Source organism: Amphiura filiformis, unplaced genomic scaffold, assembly GCF_039555335.1.
Source record: "Amphiura filiformis unplaced genomic scaffold, Afil_fr2py scaffold_29, whole genome shotgun sequence".
Taxonomy (NCBI): domain Eukaryota; kingdom Metazoa; phylum Echinodermata; class Ophiuroidea; order Amphilepidida; family Amphiuridae; genus Amphiura; species Amphiura filiformis.
The window spans coordinates 1,141,055-1,165,976 of record NW_027305493.1 but is presented as its reverse complement, the minus strand read 5'-3'; the positions used below and the strand labels follow the sequence as shown (position 1 = coordinate 1,165,976).

Sequence of the window (24,922 nt, the reverse complement as noted above, 5' to 3'; positions counted from 1 at the left end):
CGATTTTACGGGAAACAAATGCACGTATTTCAAAGGTAGCACCGATGTGGAAGGAATATAAGACCCAACATTTTTGCGCGATATTTTGCTGGTGCGATCAAATATCTGAATATATAAGAATGGCCGAAGTCCATTTGGAAATTTGTCTTCGTCGTCTGAAATGAAAATGAGGATGACATGTTTTTTAAAGTAAATTTCTAGTATATCGTAATCAGATATTTGGTTATGATAAAATAGTAGTTTACTTTAAAAAATATTATCATAATTATTTGGTTTCGTTTAAAATGATAAAGACAAAATTCCAAAGTGGACTTGGGCCATTATTCCATTTAAGTATTCAATTAATTATATATCTTTTGATCGCTTCCGTTCAACTAGACCCTCCTGTAGGTCCGTAGATAAAGACAGCCTTTTAAAAAAGGTGATGTTTCAAATTTCTTAGGGAACCAGCTTATTTGATGCGATTTGATCTCCTGAGCAATTTGACACATTTTTCATCCAAATCGGCCAAAAAAATGAGAAGGTGCCAAAACAAGTATTCGGACAGGGGGGTCTGTTGGGGGGGTTGAAAATCAATATTTTCATCAGTAATCATTATTTTATGCCTAATTCTGTTAAAGTTGGTGTTGGTTTACAGGTAATTGATTACTAGAATTCCATTTTTGAAAGTTGCATAAAAATTGGAGTTGTCGTTTTCTTAAAATGGCTGTTTTACGTCCAAATGAGGATGTGAGGGTGCTTTGCATAAAACATGCACACGTTCTTTTCACATGAAATTTTAATGATATCAGTATGAAGATAATCACATGTAGCACATCCTCAAGAAATTTGGGCATTATATTTCTTTTCGTTTGAACGTGGCATCATTTTTTGTATTCTCAGGAAGCCTTCCATTGAAACGTACACATTTTAAAGTGCATTGACCCCTGTACAGTTGAATGGCAGCGTTCTATGAAATATTCAAATGGCTGCCAAAATCAAACCGTACAATGTAAATCACTCAAATTTCACTCAAAACTCCAATTTTTATGCAACATTCAAAAATGGAATTCTAAACATCAATTACATACAAATCAATACCAACTTTAACAGAATCAGGCATATAATAATGATTGTTGATGAAAATATTGATTTTCAGAGCGCCCAACAGACCCCCCTGTCCAAATACTTGTTTTGGCCGGCACCTTCTCATTTTTGGCCGATTTGGATGAAAAAAGGTGTCAAAATGCTCAGGAGAAGCATCATCATTCTTTAACCCACCACTAGTTAAAGTAGACTATACCATTATCAATACTAAATTTTCGCGTTCAATAAAACGAGTATAAAAAATTAAACGAGTCATCATCAACACACATTTCTCCAGTTATGTTGAGAAGAAGCTGGTTTTAGCTCTGAGAAGTTAGAAGTGGGGTTTGGAGATAAACTGAGGGGTCGCAGGTCTGCGATATGCCTATGTAGTACTCCGTTACCCAACGATGGAATCGAGGCTGTGGACAGACTAGCTTTCCCTGGGGGGGGGGGGGCACATGAAAAATTTTTGGTTGGTATGCTCCCCCGGACTTTTGAGGTGGTGGGTCTTTGGGAGCTGCGAACCGGGCTGTGAACAAGTAAAATGGGGTCTTTTGGAGCTGCGAAAAGTCAAAATCAAGGGTCTTTCTTGGCTTTTTGGTTGAAAATCGCCTGAAAAAACAAGAAATATGAGGAATGGGCAATTTTGGATTCTTTTAGAGCTGAAATTATCAAAATCAAGGGTCTTTCGGAGCTGTATTTTGGTCAAATATAGGGGGTCTTTCGGAGCTGCGAAACCCAAAAAGGGGGGTCTTTCCGGGGGAGCATATCCGTATGGTCATTTGTGTTGAGTGCCCCTCGGGTAGCTTTCATCAAGTCACAGTTGATATTTAGAACATTCTGAAAGAATCAATCAGTCACCGTCTTTCAATATATATAGACACAAAAATAATGTTTATACTCATAGAGATCAAGTTGATAGCATATGATAATTTTAAAGATATGAATGATTTTCAAAGGCCTTTTGTTATATAATTTAACATTGTCATCTGATATGGTTGTTAACGATGAAGCCTTTCCGTGACGTTTGTTTTACTTACTAACAGAATCCGAACTGGTGAGGTCCCCGGTTCGTTCCAACGTCACTGTAATATGTTTACCATTCTCGCGTATTATGCCATTCTCACCACAGGATTTGATTTGTACGGTAACTGCAACATTTAAAGCAAAGTTTAAATATAAAGAGATTTTCAATCAAAATGTGTGCTTTTATATACACCTGTAATGTGTAATTTAGCTTACACACTGCAAAAACAAAGTGTTTATATTTAAACACCATATTGTGTTTATCAGAGCAACACTTAATAAACACATAATTCATGTTAATGGTCTAACACTAATGTTAATGGTTCTAACACTAATGTTTGTAATATAACACCAAGTGTTAATTTATGAACATTAGTGTTAGACCATTAACATGAATTATGTGTTTATTAAGTGTTGCTCTGATAAACACAATATGGTGTTTAAATATAAACACTTGTTTTTGCAGTGCAGCTACAATATTTGTAGACTGCCCTGCCATGGTGGAAAACCAATCAAGCAGGTTGAAAGGTTCAAATACCTTGGCTCAATGGTAGGGTGTGATGGAGACTCTACACCGGAGATCAATGCTTGACTAGCAATTGCCAGAGATGCCACCAGCCAATTAATAGGATTATGGAAGGCTAAAGCGATCAGCCTGAAGCTGAAGAAACAGCTGGTGAGATCCCTTGTCTGGAGTATAGCCCTGTATGGTGCACAAAGTTGGACCCTAAAACAAAGCGATATCAAGAAGATGGAGTCGTTTGAGCTGTGGGTATGGCGCAGAATGCTTCAGGTCAGCTGGAAAGATAGGAAAACCAATGCATGGATCCGTCAGAAAGTGGACATGACAGAGAAACAAGGTCTGCTCAGTCAGCTGAAGAAAAGAAAGATATCCCGGTATGGTCATTGGAAGCGGCGTCCAGATAGCATTGTTCAGATAACGATAGAAGGAGAAGTAGAAGGAAAAGCCAGGCCAGGTCGAAGGAAAACAGGATGGGTTGATAACATCAGAATGTGGACTAATGGTGGATTGGTCGTGGCAAGAGAGAAAGCACGCAAGAGAATGCCGACGGTTCTATGAGGATGGCAACGCAGCAGCAGCAGTAATATGTAATTTAGCTTACAGCTACAATATTTGTAGACTGCCCTGCCATGTCATAATGGTATAATTGCCATTTTGATAATTAGGCATACTATGACTAAAGTACTAGATAATACACACAACACTATGGTGAATATTAAATTTTGGTTAAACTAACAAATCAGTAACTGTTATCAGTTTACACCAGGCACAAAAAGAAACTCGTCAGTTATATTCATCCTTGCTGTTCAATAACTTGATAATTTTGGATTATTCTGAAATATACGTTCTGTTAATTGGCCTTTTCTTTCTCATTGTACACCCTGTTCGTGAACATTGAGCAAGAATTGAACAAGATATGCGCCTCCAAACTCTCAAACCCCAAAATGGAAAGTTGCAATTTTAACGATTCAATTGTGCCGGTGCAATGTGTGCTTTATTGATTGACCCGTGGTGCTTGTGTGCAATACAACGATACGTTCCCATTGAAAATCGTTGAAAATGCAACTTTTGATTTTGGGGTTTGAGGCTTTGGAGGCTCATATCGTGGTCAATTCTTGTTCGTTTTTCACGCACAGGTTGTCAAATGAGAAAGAAAAGTCCAATTAACAAAATGTTTACTCCAGAATAATCCAAAAGTATCAAGTTATTGAACAGCAAGGGTGAATATAACTGACGAGTTTCTTTTTGTGCCTGGTGTAATCCTGAATGTCTCAAAGTGAGCTGCAGTATATTAGAATTAGGGAATTCGTGCCATCCTTGTCGATAGAACCATCTTCATTTTCCAGATTCAAGGAATACATGTATACACTATGCACTGCAAAAGCAGCAGAGCAACCCTTAATAAACACTTCTTTGTACAGTGAAGGTACAGGGTTGTTAATTTATAAACACTAAAATAACACTAAAACATGTAAAAATATGAAAATGTCCATGCAAGTTTTTAACACAAGATAGTGTTTAAACGAACACTTATAACACTATCTTGTGTTAAGAACCTTAGTGGGTTTTTTTTTTTATATAAATTAACACCCCCATTCACCTTCTCTGTATAAACAAGTGTTTATTAATTGTTCAAGTGTTTTTAAAGTCCCATTCAGTGATCCCAGCGAAAGTGTAAAAATATTTAAATTGTTTAAAAATTGCGTTAAAGTGAAGGATAAGTCATTCAAATTATCATTTGTTATTTTTGAAATAAAAAAATTGGCAAAAACAAAGAAATCAGCAGTATTGACAAAGTTGAAACCCCATTCAAATACATGTAGCTGATTTAATTACAGATTCATGTAAAATGCCTTATTTGGTCTTAAATACGCAGCTTTTGGCTGAACCACTAGCAGGCTAGGTTAGCGCATATATGACAATAACAAAGGTACCAAATTCTGAATTTTGATGATATTTAACTTTTGTCCGGATGAGCAAATCACTGAATGGGCCTTTTTAAAGTGTTGCTCTGCTGTTTTTGCAGTGCGCTCAAGACAAATATTATATGTTGAGGAGTGAGGACACTGTAGCACAGTGTGACAAACTGACAATCTATACATCCACATAGGTCTAAGATAAAGGGAGGTGAACGGGAGCTGATTACAAGGCGACATGATACACAATAACTGGAAATGGATAATAGGCTAGATGCTTTTATTTCATGATAGGAATGCATTCAGATGACATTATCAATAGTTTAAATTCTTATTTTATGCTTTATAGTGTCTACAAGACACAGGATATATGAGAGTTATTTTGATATCTTTTATTCACAAGATTTCTTGTGAAAATAATCTATGGTAGTTGTTTGTTTGTGTACCAATCTGTCCTGATGAGTTAGATCGACATTTATGAACTTTCACATTGGATATTATTTCAAGATGTTTCTCAGGGATCAAGGTTTAATTACAGGATATTTGACTTGTATTGACCAATGGTGTTTGGGATGATTGTTACAACGCTTATGTATAACCATGGAAGAAAGAGATATGGTATAACGTTGCTACACTCTGTCTTGTGAATAAAATCGATCAAAATAACTGAGGGATTACTTGTTAATATGCTTTTAATATAATTTATCCCAGATACAGTAAATTGTGCGGCTGATGAGCCTGGCTTTATCGCGCAGGCGAAAACCGGTTCCCGTTGAAGGTAACCTTACATTCTCATTTAACCTGTGTCTTTTAGACACTATAAAGCATAAAATAAGAATTCAAACTTGATTCAAAATTGATAATGACATCTGAATGAATTCATAGTATGGAATAAAAGCATATACGATAAACCATTTCCAGTTATTATACCTGAGATAGCTTGAGATATCAAGTCGCCTTGTAATCAGCTCCCGTTCACTCCCCTTTTACTTTACAGCACACACACACCCATCTCCTACAAATACACACCCCACACAAATCTCCATGAATATACATATAATCTCAGTATATAAAAGCTTGCAAACAAATTATCTTTTTGCGACGTCACATACAGCGATTCTGTTATACTCACCATCATCATCCAGAATTTCAATTACCGTTGTTTTAGGAGCAACCACTTGACCATCAGCAACAGAATCCAAGGATACCTCAAAGTATTCCGGTGGCTCTTCCAAGATGTCATCTATGATTCTGAATGGATTAATGACTGTTGACGGACCGGTGATAGCTACCTGAGTTCTAATGACATTGAAGTCATCCCCACTTGAAGCTTTAGGGTCTCCTACGATGCCAGTCGTGCCAATTGTCAAATCTAGATAATGAAAGTGATCACAATTATCGTGTTTATACGCCGTAGAAGTGACGTCATAATCGGATTAATTACCATAGCAATAGATGAATACAATTTTTGAATAGACCGCCCTGCACTACAAGCAGATTGCACTAATCACCTGTGTATGTCAGCAAACATAGATACTGAATACAATACCGCTCTTTTCGAAGATACTTATCTTACGATCAGCATTTCTTTGACATCTATGATTCAATGCATCGGTACCGCGTGATTCGTGAACGTATCAGTGCAGCGCGGTATATTCAAAAATTGTTTTCACCTATTGCTATGGTAGTTAATCCGATTATTACGTAACTTCGCCAGCGTATAGTGAACCAGATTAACCGTTATACTTAGCGCGTACTGCGAAATCAATTGTTATTGCAGTATAATCTTTCCGTGTATAGAGCCACTTTATATATATAAACACACGTATCTCAATCGTATAATGCCCGGTTCATAGTCCACTTGGTGCATGCGATTGTTTTCGCAGCGATAAACCTTGAGGCGGAATTTTACAATCTGTTTAAATGTTGGTATTTATACAGCGCCTTTCACATGTGAACATGTACCAAAGCGCTTTACATTTATTCCACCGTCGTTTGAATATACATGTCAGCTGCCATACAATGCCCAAGGCATGCTCATACCATTGGGCGGCGCTCAATGGACAGTATTCATAACAGCTCCCCATTTCACACCTGGGTGGAGAGGAGTAATCGAGATAAAGTGCCTTACTAAAGGGCACAACACGATGGCGTCGCCGGGGCTCGAACCCGCAACCTTCCGATTATGAGTCGTAGCCCGTTCCGCTCGGCCACCGTGCTCCCATGTTTACGATCTGCTCGAGTTGGATTTTGTTCAACAAGCGAATTTTCGCGGGCGATAAAAGTTTCTGATTGGCTGCTTGGCAGGCAAGGTTGAAGCAATGACCCTTTCACAGAAAGCTGTAACCTACTAAAGAAAATCGCTAAACCATCATCTATAATTAAAGACCGAATTAAAAAGACTAGATTGCGTCTGACATCAGAGGAAAGGCGCAACGTGATTGATTGCTGACCTGCGCATTGCAGCATTTTTGGTCTACTTAACAGGACGTCATACGCGAACTAGTCTTTTTAATTCGGTCTTCAATTATATGAGCTGTAATCATTGACATGCCATTGACCACCATGGCGACTGACGAGTCATACTGCAGTTACTGTCCGTTTTCCTATACACAATACACAGAGCACTGTGTATTGTGTATAGAGCACTCACCATTGACGCGTGACCCCTACAAATGATGTATGTTGGGAGAATGGACACTTGCCTAGTTAACATCACTGTGTGAAAAATAACCAGCCAATATTTTATTTATTCTCCAAAACTTCTAGCAAATATATTTCTCTAACATGACCTAAAATTACAGCTAGGTTAGATGTTCAGAAATGGTCGTACTTTTGTAAAATATGAGTGAGGGCAAGGCATAGCTAGCCAACTCCCCGTGTTATTTGAATGGAGATTTGACCGAAAATATTGGTATCGGACCGCTCACTTCTGAAGGATGCCACAAAAAACCGGTAAAAGCTACATTTAAATTATTCTAAATAGGTTCTAGAAAATAAAGTTTTGTAACATGTCCTAAATTTTTAGCTAATTTAAGTGTTTGGAGAGGGTCGTACTTTTGTGTTTTAGGAAGGACATGTAAACGACAGATAACACCAAAAATATGAAGAAATTATTTCTAAACCGTGTTAAGTCAAAAATCATTATGTTGCTCATTTTCAAGAATGCTGGTTTACAAAAAGCACGACATTGTCTGATTTCGTGAACAAAGCCACACATAACATTGTTTCCTTTCGTTTCCTTTATAATCGGTTACCCAACTGAAGCTATGAATACCAGCTTTATTGCGATATCGCACATGAAAACAGTCACTTGTGCACAACCAGAGAAGATCCGATTTAATCAGTTGAGCTGTTTCAATGAGTGTTATCTTGGTTTAATAGCTTTTAATGGGGTTAAGTCCTGCAAAGGTCGAGATGAATTCTACTGTAGACATGACTGCATCATGTATAAAGAAAATTTGATAGTTGCCGATGCCGTATAAAAAACTTCCTAACTTGCACAATACCACAATGAAAGTTTACAATATAATAGGCCTACGTGGATACGCAGACATTTTACACTTATGGTAAGTTACCGGTGTAAGTTCACCCCGCTCAGTGTTTTAATGTAACCTTCATTTTCGCATGTATGTGCAATGTAATTTGCATAAAACTATAATCCAGCTTTTTATATATTTTGGCCACAACTCTATCACCCGTGTAACATGTAGACAAAAGAATGATGACAGTTTACAACAAAAAAGAATCTATATAACATCGAAATTTAAGCGGGTTTAATCCACCCAATTCGGTACTCACAACACCTGTTTGGTGCATGCGGGTACCCAAATATGGCCGACCAAATCCTGACCATGACTTGGCTCGATGGATTCGTCTATAGCTACAGCGCTTTTAATCCTCTTGAAAAATGACACTGGTCCCAGTGTAGGCTATGTGGGGGTGAGTGGTAGGGTCACAAGGGAAAACGCGCTATACAAATCACTATATAAAACCCAAAATTTATATTATTTTTATTTTATCATTTTTAGACGATGACATGCTTATCTTGAGGTTATCGAAACCGCAAGAAAAGACGCATTTTCGATTTTTCTACAAATGTGACACACGCATTCCCATGTCACCCCCCCCCCCCCACACATGGGGCCAGTATGTAAAAATCAACGTATTTAATTTCGTACTTGCGGTCATAGGAAATGCAACTGTTGCAGTTGATCCAGCCTCTCTCTCGCATTTGATGGTAATATCGCCAGTTGTATCTACTCCTTCACGAAGTGTCAGCTGCGGTGGGTCCAAGCTTACGTTACCTGTTTCATCATGTTATAATAGAAATAAGAAATAGCAAATTCGAGTTTAGCGAGGGGAAGGAAAGATGAAAGAAGGCGAAGAGAAAACGTTTTTTCTCGGGTGCGGTTTTGAGCCTGCATGACCCCTCGGATGTCAGGCACGTACACGCGCACGGCCATACCTTGCCATGGAGGACTATAATAGGCCGAGCCGGGGGCCGAGCAAGCGTTCCGTGTCCATATGATTGTTCGCATGATGACGTAATCGCATCACGTGGGGTGAATTGAGGTTTTTGATTTTTTGTAACGGTTAATACTAACAAGATTTGACCTGTAAAATTACCGATACTATTATCTTTCTTTATATGCTATTAGATTTAAGTGATGATTATTCGAATGTAATACCAGAATAAACACACGACGTTTTTAAGATTATTTTACGCAAAAGTTAGAACAGGTTGCCATATGGCGGGTTTTATAAAGGGTGTAAAACGTTTTCATAACATTAAAAACATTTTGTTTCATACCAAACGATTTTAAACGTTTCCATGCATGCCCTTTATATAACTCTGTGTATATATAATATGGTTCCGCCCGGTTAGATCCAATTTTTTTTTGTTCTAAACAATGGAACGCGTTTAAAACAAGTTTAGAAGTCATCCCTAATACAAAAATTGGTAAACCTCAACTGTATTTCCAATTCCATGCGATAATCCTTGTGAGCGATATCATCACACTGCTGCGATAATTGCCTAAATCATTTTTTTGTTGCAATTTTGAGAATAAGTACAACATATGCATATCAGTTACGTAATCATCATATTCATTTCTGATTATTCCTTTTTGTCTCATTGTCCTTTGTTCTTGTGCAAAGATTGGTGACTTAGGCAATTATCGTAGCAAGGTGTTGTGATGGTAGAGTGAGTTTTGGGTTACCCTGTATATATCCGTTCATTCTATTTTAATTTCGTATCACTTACAGTCGTCGTCCAGGATTTTGACTTGAGCAATGCCACCATCAACCACACACTCCGGTAAGGAAGTCGGATTCCGCACAAGTATTAGCTGAAAAATCTCCTCGTCTTCCTCCACTTTCATGTCGTCAATAACTGGAAGGGTAATAGATGCTGTGGTAGTACCGCTAGCGAACTGCAATGTGGTATCTATGGCAGACGACATGTAATCGACTTCTGGATCTGCGCTAGCCGTTGGATTGAGTGGTTGTGACTCAACATCTGGTGAAGACATTACATTATTCACAAGAAAGTGAAAATTTTGTGTTAATCTTTTTGTCAATCGTATGTTTTGTTTAATTTTATATAGCAAAGTATAGGCGTACTTCCTACACTGTAAATTGGCCAGAACACATGGAACACGTTCATTAATGTAACGGTTTTTTAACACATGACACGTGTTCAACTTATTTAGAGAACACTAGTGTTAATGTAGAGAACACAGGTGTTATTACCTCAGAACACTAGTGTAACATGTTCTAATCCTTTAAACTCTGGTGTTCAAAATTACTATCTATGAACACCTCGGACACATGAAAGAAATGTAACGGTTTTTTAACACATGACACGTGTTCAAACATTGATTTTCAGAATGCTGGTGTTCAACCTTTATTTATACATTTTCATAATCGCATTACTCGACAATAAACAAATGCATGGAAGTATAAACAAGATAATGGCGGTGTTCCGAAGAATTCCGGTGAAATCAGAGAGTTTTCTCCCGGCCGACAGCGCAACGCATTAATCGCTCGGCCATCTCACCCTCTTGTGTCTCTCCGATGCTTGTTTACCGCTGTCAACAGATATACGGACTCCGAGTCGCTCCCAAAGTTGCCCTGAATTTCATTCTTCCCTAAATCCTTCGAATTTACTCTCACTATCATCCCATTTGTCTTGAAAAAGACAGTTTGGAATAGCGTTTCCCGGTTTCCACGTTGCATCGCCATTGTTGTTGTTGTTGTTACTTATATCCCTCCTTCAAAGGAGCACCGTGTATTTCTCGCTGACACGTCGCAGCTCTCCAACGCCTCTATCTACTCATGCGTTCCATTTTTGAACACCAGTATTCAATATAATCATTCAGAACACTTGTGACACGTCTGATCAATACTGTGTGTTCTACATTATACTAAAAGAACACTACTGTGCAAGGCTTATCATATTTTCAAATACACTAGTGTTCTAAAGAGACAATTATGAACACCTCGGACGCGTCTGAGAAGCGTCATGTGTTCGAGAACATTTGCAGTGTAGATACTTACCAACACTGACATCACGGTCAACGGGGCCATCCGGTAACCATACAGTTACTTCAACAGTTTTATCTGTTTCACTGACTTCGTAGATGGCTTGTTGAAAGGCGAATTTAACTATGGGGTGGATAAACAAACAAAAAATGAACAAATTGCAAAAAAAAACATAAACAAAACAAAGAAATGACTTGGCACATCCAGTTTATATGTCTGATTCAAGAATAATATTAATACACAATCATAATGGGCCATACCAGAAAAAAAGTGCACATCCCGTATAGAGGAGTAACTTTTCAATCACAGAATTGTCCAGATTTCCAAGTCTGCTTCCTGAAAACGACTGGAATTCCAGTTACCAATGTCACTTGAAAAAAACTTGGAAATCCAATTAAATTAAAGGAAAATTACGGAAATGTCCAACATGAGCTCTCAAATTGAGGATTTCTGATTTGGAACTAATTTTCTGCTGGATTTTATTGCCTTTGGACACTTTAAAAGTCTGGATTTCCAACAATCATGACTCGACAAAAACTCCAGAAACCTGAACTCCTCTATAGGGGATGTGCATCTATTTTCTTAAATAGCCCAATGTACGCGATTTCTGTTAGGCCTTTTGTTAACTCCAGAGCTCTTTCTGATTTTTGGCGAAGGGAAAAGAAGGAAGAAAGAAAGTAGGTGAAGAGAGAAGTCGATTCGTTTGTCCGGTTTTGAACCAGGGACACCTCTGGTGTGGGATACAGGACAGTGGATTGCAAGCCATGAGCATGTGATAAGTGTTACGCTAGCTGCCCAGCCAGCGTTTTCTTGACGTACCGGTATGGGTGCTCGGGTGATTGCGCAACAGAAGGGGGACTGGAGAAAGTGTGTGGGAATTGTTAATCAGGAGGACGCATCGGGCAGTCAAACACAGATACCCAGTGGGCACACCTGACGTTGAAATCACGTTGAAATTTCGACATCGAAATCAATTTCGACGTTGAAATCACGTTGTATTTACAAATGAACATCAACATGATGAACTTCAACCCTATTTCAACCTATAGAAGTTAGTTGAAATCGGGTTGAAATTTCAACGTTGTATCAACGTTGAAATCTCAATTCTCACAGTTGAGAAAATGTTAAATTCTCATAGTTTTGTCCAATTCTCATTGATTTGAAAGAATTCTCATTATAAATAAGGGAGGAAAGAGGGTCAGGGAATGAGCAAAGAGGCTAGTTCACCACATAAACTTGTATGGCTCGAAATTCGGACCGATGGACAGATAGTATCAGTTTGTGAATAAGGACATCGTATAAGTTCCTTGTACTACAAAGAGGCCGCATCGGATGGGCAGGCATGGACACTCGGAGTAAGTGCAAGAGGGATGGAATGAGCAAAGAGGCATGCATCAGATGGGCAGGCATGGAGAGAGTATTTAAGTGCAGAAGGGAAGAAATGAGTAAATAGCGACGCATTCCTAATAAACTTACCATCGTCATGAACAATGGTGACTGTAACATCAGTTATATCCGCATCAGTATTAGCATCCTTGCAGATTTTCCCTTCTGACGTGGCTAGTAGTTGTAATAAAAACATTTCATCCATAGCTGCTGTGGTTTCACAGTCATTGTCCTCCAGAATTGTCAATTCTATAGGTTTTTCTTCATCACCCGGACCAAATTGAATTACACCAGGTGACAACGGATCTACGCCCGGATCTACGATAGTCGTAAAATCAACATTCCCAACAGCAGTAAGGCCAGCGGCATCACCCATACCAAGTGTTTTAACATCTGTTGAAAAAAATAAACCCAGATATACTTAAAAGTAGAACATACTCTAATGGTGTATCATCTGATCATTAGGCATAGCACAACCAATCTGCCACACACATCCTAGCATTAATATTCACGATTCGTGCCCATACCAGTCCTACGCGCTCGCTGAGCCCATGAGCATGAGTGCCACAAACAGCGGCTATAAACACACCCCTGCACAAATTATGTATTTACCTGATTTTTTTAATCAAACGAAAGAAAAAAAAAACATTGTGCTGTAACGAAATCAGATTTAAAAAAAAGTACTTCCACCTGTTATTAGTAGTTTGTTTTGTCCTTTGATAATATAATTTATTAATCATGGTTCTGTTATAATCTGTCTTTTCATCTGCTCTCAGGATAATTCTCGAGTGATGCACTCCATATATGGGCATAAAGGAATATTTTATAATACCCCTGACCAAGAGAAATCTTAGTTTGCTTAGACCGGCATACCAAAATATCCCCCCCTCACCCCTACTAAAAAGTGCCAAAGTTTGCGCTCTTTGCGCGAATTTGTTCCATAAACTTATTCTGTCACCAAAAGGTGCTGGATTCACTATTTTTCCAACCTCATTAACAAAATGGAACAGGGGTAGAATGCTACAGAAATTCATGGGTAAATAACCCCTCTTAGTAAAACTCGCTTGTAACCACAAAACACTTCAGTAAGAGGTTAAACTAACGTTTGTGTAGAAGCGCACTGCGTAAGACATCGCTATGAAACATCGGCACCGTACGTCCTGTAGGCCTACACAAGAGTAGACCCTCCCTCGGGTCCGTGGAGAACGACTGGTAATGTAGATTACATAGCATTAAAAGGGAGCGGTCACTGAAATTTAGCGTTCAATATAGGAGGTGTGATTAGTGTAGTGGCATCAATTTGTGTAGAAAGAGGAATTGGTTTTGGGCGCTGTGAATTGGTTTTGGGCGCTGTGTATTTAGAATCGGGGGGGTGAAGGACTATGGCATATTTTGATAGGCTATTATGTTATTATGTAGGCCTATCGTTCCATTATCCAGGCCGGACCGAACCGAGACTGTGGGACAGTCTAACACAAGAGGGAATTGTTTAAAGTGGATAACAACCCGGAAAAAATCAAAAGTGCATACCGACTTCGTGCAGCAAAATCCAATTTTGTGCTGTGGTGCTTCATAATTATGATCGTTTTCGTACATACAGGTTGGAATATTTAAAATTGATGTTAAATTCGTACAGATATATCCAATCGGTATCTAGACTGTCCCACAGTCTCGGTTCAGTCTGGCATGGATAATGGAACGATAGGCCTACATAATAACATAATAGCCTATCAAAATATGCCATAGTCCTTCAACCCCCCCCATTCTAAATACACAGCGCCGAAAACCAATTCCCAGCGCCCAAAACCAATTCCTCTTTCTACACAAATTGATGCCACTACACAAATCACACCTCCTATATTGAACGCTAAATTTCAGTGAGGGGTTGATTTTTAATGCTATGTAATCTACATTACCAGTCGTTCTCCATGGACCCGAGGAGGATCTAATCGGTATCATGACTCACATGCTGTTGTAGTTCCACCCGTGTACCCAGATCTAGTCAGCACTGCTGTGATAATGCCGGGGTTAATGCCTTCATTCTCTTTATCTGATAATGTGATATCTTTCCAACAATATGTTACTGAAAAATGTTAAAAATAGTATCAACAGCAATAAATCAATAAAAGTACAAAATAGAGAGTATTTTGTTAGGGGAAACTCGAAAGCTTTGTATCAATGGTAATAAGAATTGTCTCGCAGAATAACTAAATATATGGTGATACAATCTTAGATGACCTTGTTTTAAAGCCATATCGTAACATTTCCATAAAAATAGATTAGTATTTCATTTCCAAAATTTTTTATCGTTACCTGTCAGATATCTCCCCTTTTAATTTTGAGCCGAGTTACTGAGGTAAAGCAAAGAAAATGGGAATTTACTGATATCGCCAATGCGTGTCACTCTGTCGATTGTGCTACAGTACGATCCTTTGACGTGTGTATGACCGTCCCGCACGCCATGTACGCACTGCGTTATGAACATCGCATACGCGTTCGACTAATATTTCCATCGTAATAATAAAACGATGGTTCCTGAGTTTTATTGAAAATCGTGGATTTTGACACAAAATACAGCACCTAGAGTCTTCATTTTACAGTGTATATGTTAGTTTGATAAAGTACATTATAATCGAGTAAAAACATAATTTTGAAAAATATTAAGGACGTCCTTCCCAGCAAATGTTACAAGATGGCTTTGTTTTTCACATTCCCCTCATATCAAGCATTCCACCCATCAAGTTTAAGCCCAATCGGATAAGTCTAAAATTTAAACACTTAATGGCTTTTGACGTCCGATTTCAAACAAATGTATAGGCCTAGTCTATGTAGTACCGTAGTAGTAGTTATAGTAATAGTAGTAGTAGTAGTAGTAGTAGTAGTAGTAGTAGTAGTAGTAGTAGTAGTAGTAGTAGTAGTAGTAGTAGTAGTAGTAGTAGTAGTACAGTAGTAGTAGTAGTAGTAGTAGTAGTAGTAGTAGTAGTAGTAGTAGTAGTAGTAGTAGTAGTAGTAGTAGTTTTTTTAAATTATTATCAACGAGTTTCAGATACTCAATAGACAAAATATGATTTTGCTCTATTCTTTGGAAAAAGAAAATACAACTTGGACTCAAACTTACCATCATCATTTTGAATAGTAAATGTGATATCGGAATATGTGATCGCATCAGGATCACCAGCAAGTAAACATATGCCATCAGTAGTAATCTCAAAACCGAATTGCTCATCCGGAGCTGGACAATCATCGTCATAAACAACTACCTCAAAGTCAAATTCGTTTGTCGTGGTTGGGGAAGAAGTTGGAAGGAACGAAAACGTCATTGTGTTTGTGTTGATGTCAGAAGCAAAGTCCTCAGTTTCATCAAACGCAGCTTGAGGTTCGACAAATGCAGCAGCATTAGCAAATGAAGTAGTTCGTGAGACCACTTGAAAATACAAAATTACAAAATGGTAGTGATAATCTCTAGTTACTTCAAAATAGATATTAAAAAAAAGAGAGAGCAACAACTGTGGAATTGCGGATGTAAGTTTCCAACCATCTATGTATGGTAGGCTTGGGTTTTAGGAGATTGCATTATTTACATCCCATCCACTATGGACCACAATGGCCTCATCCCAATGGCACAGTTCAATAACCGCAATTAAACAATCATAGTACACAATTGGACCTCAAGTTGCAGAGTATGAGGTTTTGTACCCCAATTTTCAAATGTCATTCAATGAATGTATATTTAGAAATATTGTGATGTGATTGTAAAATCCGGGGGTGGAAGTTTCTTCGAAAACTTTTGTACGGGGGTGCTTTGCAGAGTTTGCATAATGATTGCAACTGAAAAATAATTATATTTAACACCTGCACGGATGCGATCGAAATGGCTATAATTGAAGACCGATTAAAAAGACTATATGCGTAATATGACGTCCTGTCAACCAGACCAAAAATGCCGTACTGCGCAGGTCAGCAACCAATCACGCCGCGCTTTTGCCCTAACGTCAGACGCAAACTAGTCTTTTAATTCGGTCTTCAATTAAATAAATCACTGATTAGGGATCTGTATATTGGATTTATCTATATATATGAAGGGGTGGGTGTAATAAAGTCCTAACCCACCTAAAACACATGTTACTGGTTTCGCGATAAGTTGTTTTTTGACCAAGTACATGAGAATTTCCATAAGTAAAGTATACAAGCATAAAGTATAGGATTTCTTCAACAGAATCATTCGTACAATTTTTACACACAAACCAGTCACTTGTAAATTAGTGGGTTAGGACCTTTTTGCCCCAAGAATTCCACACTAGTTTCTAGAACTACTTATGAGATGGACATTTCTTTGAAAAAAATATCGAATCTAGTCGTTGTTGATGTAAGAAATACATTCTCAATGATTCCAGATCAAAATTGTTGTTCATAGAAAATCTAGGACCCCAGGTTTAAAGTCGGTAGCAATATAGTGCTAACCCACATTTCTTTTTGAAGAAAAACAGGGAACATAACATAGCTGTAATCATGCCAATAAGTTCATATTGGTGCAAAAATTACATATTATTTTAATAAGTACAATATATAAGGATTACTTTTTTTTATAAAAATGGATTAAGTAGTTGTCCAATCTATATGTTTTAACTGCAACTGATTTGAAACCAGTAACAAGTGCACCGAAAAAAGGGGGAGTGTTAGGACTATATATTACACCCACCCCTTCACACAATAAATTACGGAGTTGGAAAACTTTTCGTGATAAAAACTCGGAACGGTGGTGATGCAATTTTTGCAGAACTTTGCATTAAGTCAAACTATTCATGGCCTAATGGATGATTTGGAATTTGTCATGTCTTTTTTATTTTAGATATTCAAAGTATATCGATCAAATTTGATTGGTACGAAGTTTAAGAAAAAATCCAGGACAGGATCTTAAGGTATAGCCTACTCTTTCAGTTTTTTTCACAAAACGGACTACACTCTAAATTTCAAGGATTTAAAATAAATCCTAAATGATTGTGATTAGGGACCAATCAAGTATTAGATTTAAAATTAAATCTTACAGATTTGAACTTAAATCTTTAAAATTCAAAATTCAAATCTATATTGATTGGTCCCTATTTACAATCCTTAAGGATTTAATTTAGAGTGTAGGCTAAAATTATAGGCTAGTTTTATCCCATGACACCCTGCATGACTCCCTTCATCTCGCCTGAACTTACTAATATCGCAACAGGATTGGAGACCCGGATTTCCGTCTGTCCTTTTTAATGTTACTGTCAGAGGGCTGGCATTAGCAAGGTTCTCTTCAAGGTCTGACCTAGTCTGAAGAGTAAACCCTACTTTTGGTCTATCCGCATAGGGAACTGTAACAGAGAAATTAAATACGTATAACATACATGAAGAAATTAATGAAAACCGAGTAAACTACAAGCAAATAACTTACAACGTTTAAGATTTGCCAATTAAAAGCCGGGGCTGGGGCACATTATAAATTTTTGGTGGGTATGTTCCCTAAAAATTTAGAGGTGTTTGGTCTTTTGGAGCTGATGGCAAACCGGAAAGGGACCGTTCACAAACACTTGTTAGGGGGCTGATGCAAAAAGTGTGGGGGCTGAAATTTTGACCCTCCTAAGGGGGGGCTGAGAAAATGACAACAAATTTTCATGTCAAAAAGGTGGGGCTGAAATTTTTGAGGTCCGTAAAGGGGGGCCCGAAAATTGTTCACGCTGAAATTTTTTTTTTTTCAGGCCCCCCTAAAAAGTGTTTGTGATCGACGGTCCCTAAAGGGGGTCTTTTAGGGCTACGAACAATAACAAAAAGACCTTTTTTAGCTTTCTGGTTGAAAATCGCTTGAAAAAAACGCAGAAATGCGAGGAATGAGCAATTTAGGGGTCTTTTGGAGCTAAAATGATCAAAATCAAGGGTCTTTCGGAGCTCTAATAAAATGTTCAAATTTAAGGGGTCTCCAGTGGAACTTAACCGTATGGTCATTTGTGTTAAGTGCCCCCCCCCCCCCACACACACACACACCCCAGCCGGGTTAAAGGACTTGAATTCAGTTGAAGCTAACTGTAGGCCCCTAGGCCTACTTGCAAATGTTTTTCTTATTATGATGATCAATGGTTTTGCAAATGCACGTCCCGGTACGGTACTGATAGGGCCTACATTGTATAGAGAGATTGCGATTTCCAAACGTAGCATCGAACGTATAGGCCTACGTGAATCTATTCAAAATCCCGGGTGGTTTTGAAAAGATTCCACGTAGCCTACGTAATATACAAATATTGACTGCTATGAGGGGCACAGTTAAAATTATAGGCCCGAGGTAATGTCAAAACCATGACTATGCCCGATGCGAAGCTGAGGGCATAGTCATGGGCTATGGCATGGTTTTGACATCACCGAAGGCCTATCATTTTAAACTGTGCCCCGAATATTAAGCAGTCAATATTTGTTTTATATACCGAATAATATTGATTCTTCTCATTTGATTGGTTAAAACATTTCCTGAGCTGACAAGGCCTACAAGCTTTTAACTGCATAGTGCATAGGCCTTATGAGCAGCCAAGGGTGCAGAATTTGGACCGATAATCTACCGATTTCATATCTAAAACCCCACCGTTTCTGTGCTAACATAACACACTGCCGAGTCTTCAGGTGGTAGGCCTAGTAATTTGTCTAAAAAGTGACATTTGGTAGGTATAAATCCTCGACATGTAACAAATTGTAAACAAATCAGTGCACTCACTACGGCGGTGAAAGGCCAGACGTCGTCTGCAAGGAGAGGTCAAATTCATCACGAACTCTGACCGCTATAGTCTCTTTTACAACACTGTAATCAAAGCCGACCGTATAGTGGGTGCATAATGTATACGAGCGATCTGTGTATTCGGGGTTGCGACTATTCAATTATTTATCGGGCACAGTTGATTCTATGCCCCGGGCACAGTTTGCTTATGACGTCATCTTGATAGATAAAAGGGGGGACAGCTATTTTGATGACTCCACTTTTAACCAATCAGATGAGAGGAATCTATATGAGGTATATAATAATAGTTATTTAATCAGTGTTTTGATATGACATAGACCAGCTAGGCCCGTATGAAGAGCGGCCGCACCCCCCCCCCATAATTGTAAAGTAGGCCCTATTATAAAACGTCACAAAAATCTCAATTTGACAACGTAGAGAGGGAAAAGGGGTGTTACGATTTGTTGGTTTTGGGAAGAATGTCCACTTTTCACAAAATCGCCACCCCTGGAGAAGCGGACTACCGTAAAATGGGGTAACTTCGGTCAGCGGGGTAACTTTGGTCGGTCAAATATATTTTTTTAAATGGTCATATTTTTGTACAGCGATATTGTTTTTAGTCATATTTGGTGTCAATTTGTTCAGAAATATATTTGGAAGAAATATTAGTCGCTCATGTCCAATTTCCTCTAAATTTATGAAAAAATCGGGATTTTTGACCAAAAATGAGCATTTTTTACATTTTTTTCAGAAAAAATAAAAATCGATATTTGTGAGCAAGGATGTGTGCTGAATTAATTTTGCAAGGGGTCAAATGTAATAAAAAACAACAACTTGCCCTTATACAGCGAAGATCAATTTATTTTTGATTTTTTTTTCTTCATGGAATGTATGCTCTGACCAAAGTTTCCCCAAATGCGAGGTAACTTTGGTCAGGCTATTTTGAACCCCTAGGGCACCCTTACAAAATTATTAGCAAATCTTTTTCAACTTCAAGGTGTAGAAGGGAACCCTATTGTCATAAAAAAAAAGAGATAATTAGCAATATAATTGGTTTTGTTTGGAAGCAGTGGTTTTAAAACTCTGAAAAGTGCCCAAAGTTATCCCATTTTACGGTACTTTTTCCAAATCCGCCCCCCCGAAAAAAAAAAAAAAGAAGAAAAAAGCATTCTGCGTACGGGCCCACCATAGACATTTCTTAAAACAATTTTTTCTTTAAAAAATTTAAAGTGCGATATTTTTCTTGCCGCAGACCTAACATGTCAAATACGTAGAATATTACCGCTATAGGCTACTATAGGCCTATACCTCATCTTAAGATTCCCGCCATCTGATTGGTTAAACGCGCGGTCATAGTTTTGACTATAATTAAAGACAGAGATAAAAAGAATTTATCGCGTCTGACGTCATCTGTCAATCAAATTCGAGCACGGTATGTTTACAAGTGTCGTGATGATGACTTGCTTAAACGCGGCGGTAGGCCTATAACCGGTCGCCTTTAATTTTTGCACTTTTAAACATGCAAACCATCTCAAAAGTTAGGTCTTGATAGTAGGAAACTTTCTTTGGTGAAGGCACCATGTCAACAATGCCTAGAAAAGCTGTTTTTTTTTTTGCCTTGTAAAAGTACGTAATTTTTCGCCATTTGCTGCTATTCCTTTTCTCCGATCAGCACCAGATAGATATCGGTCTTTCTTTTACGCGCTATTAACCTGTGTAAACCAATCAAAGATCGTAATTGACAGTGACATCAGACGCGATAAATTCATTTATCCCCGTCTTTAATTATACTAGCGGGACACCCGCGCTACGCGCGGGTCCCCGCTAGGTGAGTAAATGGGAGCGTTCACTAAAACAGGAGGAATTACTGAACAGGTAGAATCATTGAAAAGGCACATTTTATTTATCTGAACCTGACCCTCCTTAAGCCTACGTTTCCATTTTAACTTCATTCTTTCTTTTTAGTTTCTTCTACATGGGCCAATTTTGTTCCATTTAAAAAAAATTCTGCTGCTAAGCTTGCGATTTTCCGTTACCATGTTTTTTTATTTATTCAATACCGTTCCCGTTATTTTCTAAATCTGTCCTTTCGTACATTTCCCTTTTACCTCTTTTTTTTATTTGCTGCATAGCTTGTGATTTCCCGTTTTCATGTTATTTATTCAATTCTGTCCTCAGTTTTTATTTAAATTTCCTGATCGTATTATAGCTTTTTTTCCTTACATTTCCAGAAGAGTTTCGTTCTTTCCTTCTTTAGCCTATTTTATTCCCGTTTTTATTTTGTGACTTATTATAAGCCACATACTCGTACAGCCTGTTTGTCCTCATTTTGTTTTCTTTTTTTTAATTTATAGTAGGCCTACCTCTTCATGTTGTTTGTACTTTTTAACACACATCTTTTTCCCGTATTTATTACGCTACGGTCGTTCACCCGTAATAGAGTCATTCATTACGTGACTCTGCGTCGTTTACGCGTGCCATGGCGTAGTGCTGCGTTACCCGCGCGGTATCGCTGCGCTACGCGAGCGGCTTGGCATTAGATACGCCCGTGCGACGCGCAGGGCTAGCTTAGTAACTGACTCCCTTTTTTGTTTACCTTGGATAGCAACGGACCACATTTTCATTGATTTTGAGGCCAATTCTTGACCGTTTTCAACCAAATTTTCGCATAATCGTCTCGGGAAGTTCCTCGAACTCCCGTATGAATTTGGCGACATTTGGATCGAAACTGACGGAGCCTTTATACATGATACATAGATACATAGATACATAGATACATAGATACATACATACAACATTTCCCTATTTATAGTAAGACTAGCGGGACACCCGCGCTTTGCGCGGGTCCCCGCTAGATGAGTAAATGGGAGCGTTCACTAAAACAGGAGGAATTACTGAACAGGTAGAATCTGTCATTGAAAAGGTAAATTTTATTTATCTGAGTCTGGCCCTCCTTAGGCCTACGTTTCTATTTAGCTTCTTTCTTTCTTCTACATGGGCCAATTTTGTTCCATTAAAAATTTTTTTATTTATTCAATCCCTTTCCCGTTACTTTCTAAATCTGTCCTTTCTTATATTTCCCTTTTAGCTTCTTTTTTTATTTGCTACTTAGCTTGTCATTTCCCGTTTTCATGTTATTTATTTAATTCTGTCCTCAGTTGAATAGCTTTTTTTATTTAAATTTCCTGATCTTATTTTAGGTTTTTTTTGTACATTTCCTGATTAGTTTCTTTTTTTCCTTCTTTAGCCTATTTTATTCCCGTTTTCATTTTCTTACTGTGACTAACTATAACCCAATACTCGTACCTTTTTGTCCTCATTTTATTTAATTTTTTATTTATAGTAGGCCTACCTCTTCATGTTGTTTGTACTTTTTAACACACATCTTTTTCCCGTATTTATTACCCCCTATAGCGTGCACGGTCGTTTCACCTGTAATATCATTCATTACGTGACTCTGCGTCGTTTACGCGAGCGGTGGCGTAGTGCTGCGTTACCCGCGCGGTATCGCTGCGCTACGCGAGCGACTTGGCGTTAGATACGCCCGTGCGACGCGCATGGCTATCTTAGCAACTGAAACTTTTCTTTGTTTACCTAGCATAGCAACGGACCACATTTTCACTGATTTTGAGGCCAATTCTTGACCATTTTCCACCAAATTAATAACAGGACATTCCCGTATATTCCCCGATCTCCCGTATGAATTTGGCGACATTTGGATCGAAACTGACGGAGCCTTTTCACTTTCATACATAGATAGATAGATAGTCACAACATTAGCCTATAGTAAGATGCCCGGGCATATACACTGCAAAATTCCTGGCGACATAGTGACTATATCGCACTGGAACTCTAAAGTCACTACTGCCGTCACTCCAGAATAACCTACCCTATGGTGGCCGACAGAGTCACTACAGGAGAGTGACTACATCGGAAACAAGGCACTAGGGTACTGTGCAGCAGTGTCATCACGCAGTGACTACAACTGCTAGCCTCCGATGTGTTACCTGCTCGATGCCGCATCGGCGACTCATGATGTACACCATTGAGTAGATTCCGACAGTGGTCCACATCTTGTAGTCACATCAAAGTGACTTCCGTAGCCAGTGCACCCATGGGTCGCCTGCTCGGTGCCCAGTCGGCGAACTTCAAGGTGACTACACTGCCAAAAGGTCGTTGACCGAGCCCTGTTATGGGAGCGCACCACCATTAAACGCGCCCATTGAAATACACGGTAAAAGGCCTACATTTGGATCTCGTTTTGTCACTTGAATTACGTATTTCAACTATAAAGCTTGGTATCAAATTAAAGCTGATCATATGTAGAATATTATTCTGTTAACGGAATATATTGCTAACCACCGACTTTTTTTGTTATTTTGCCGCAAAGAAAAATTGTGCAAATTCAACCCTAAAAATCACTCAATTTTGGAAACCGGACGTTGTTCAAATTCGCGCCAGAACTTCAACTCTGAAATAAAATTTTGGGAATTTTTCTCAAATTTGGTCATGTATACACTTGTCGGAAGCAAATGAGCTGAAAATGGGCAAGATTTGACTATACGTTTAGAAAATAAAGCCGCAACAAGCTCAAATAAGCGGTGGACTATTTTAACCGAATTTCACTGGTACATAAATCGTGGAGTGATTTGGTGGTGCGCCCTCTTATAAACGTCACTTGTTATCAAAATCCAATTTTGTACTTTTTAAAGTAAACTAGAGAAGGTTTCTAGTCATTTCGCAAAATTTCACCTCTCTGCGACATTCCGTTTGGAAGAAATGACGATCTAAATCTCAGCTCGTAATCACCAAAAGACCCAAATTTCAACACGTTCATCAACATGCTGAGTTTTGCAGAGGTTGGACAGAAAATTGAATGTTTTATGCAAAAAGATACTTTCTAATTTTAATTTTTTAGTTGTGAAAAGTACAAAATGTGTGTATTCATGTTTTGAATATCTTCAATATAGGCCTATTTACATAATTATGTCAAAAGACCCCCCCCCCCTTCTCTTTTTCTGTCTTCAAAACAAGGCCTAGGGGAGAGCGGGGAGTGTTCGCCCTAGGGGTAGGTTCGCCCACCCCTTGTTTCTCAGCACTACGGCTATCGGGGAATTTGGTGATGGCAAAAGTAGGTGACATAGGTCATTATAAACTTCTCATATTAGCTACGCGACATATAGGGATGTGTTCATCGAACTGCAGCCAAAACAAAAAAATTACACCAAAACGTAATTTTTTCTTGCATTAATAATGTTGTATTATCATTGATGCATAAATACAGATGGTTTTAATGGATATCTGTATTGGGAACATATGGGATTTGTCAAAGATTTAATGCAGTTATAAATTCCTTATTCGATTTGTATTTTGCATACCCTGAAGAAAATATAAAAATGTGCACAAGGGGCTAGTTCGCCCTTTTGAAGATGGGGCATGTTCGCCCTGTATCTTACCCGGGCGGGCTTACACCAAACTGGAGGGCGGACCTGCCCCATCAGCGTATTATGCAAAATATTTATAATTATACCATTAAACAAGGTAAAACTAATGAAAAGCATGTTTTTAAAGTTATGTGGTATCAGTATTACTCATACCACCGTTTATGTCCTAATCCATAATCTCCCCGAAGTTGTCAACATGATACGTTTACACTCACTTTGGACCCCTACATTTTACCCTGACCCGATACCTGCAACAAATTTAGTGATTCCCCAGAAGAGA

At 38.4% G+C, this 24,922-nt stretch overlaps 1 protein-coding gene across 1 annotated transcript in view; it reads right to left on the bottom strand.

Annotated features, from left to right (window-relative positions):
* The window catches only part of LOC140143824 (uncharacterized), a 60,379-nt gene that overhangs the window by 5,764 nt on the left and 29,693 nt on the right, over positions 1–24,922 (bottom strand). The window contains exons 5-13 of the mRNA XM_072165635.1: positions 17,670–17,813; positions 15,584–15,889; positions 14,432–14,548; positions 12,556–12,858; positions 11,095–11,202; positions 9,800–10,054; positions 8,715–8,840; positions 5,666–5,905; positions 2,109–2,219 (exon numbers count right to left, since the gene is read on the bottom strand). Coding sequence (XP_072021736.1) covers positions 2,109–2,219; positions 5,666–5,905; positions 8,715–8,840; positions 9,800–10,054; positions 11,095–11,202; positions 12,556–12,858; positions 14,432–14,548; positions 15,584–15,889; positions 17,670–17,813 — 1,710 coding nt within the window. The remainder of the gene's footprint in view (positions 1–2,108; positions 2,220–5,665; positions 5,906–8,714; positions 8,841–9,799; positions 10,055–11,094; positions 11,203–12,555; positions 12,859–14,431; positions 14,549–15,583; positions 15,890–17,669; positions 17,814–24,922) is intronic.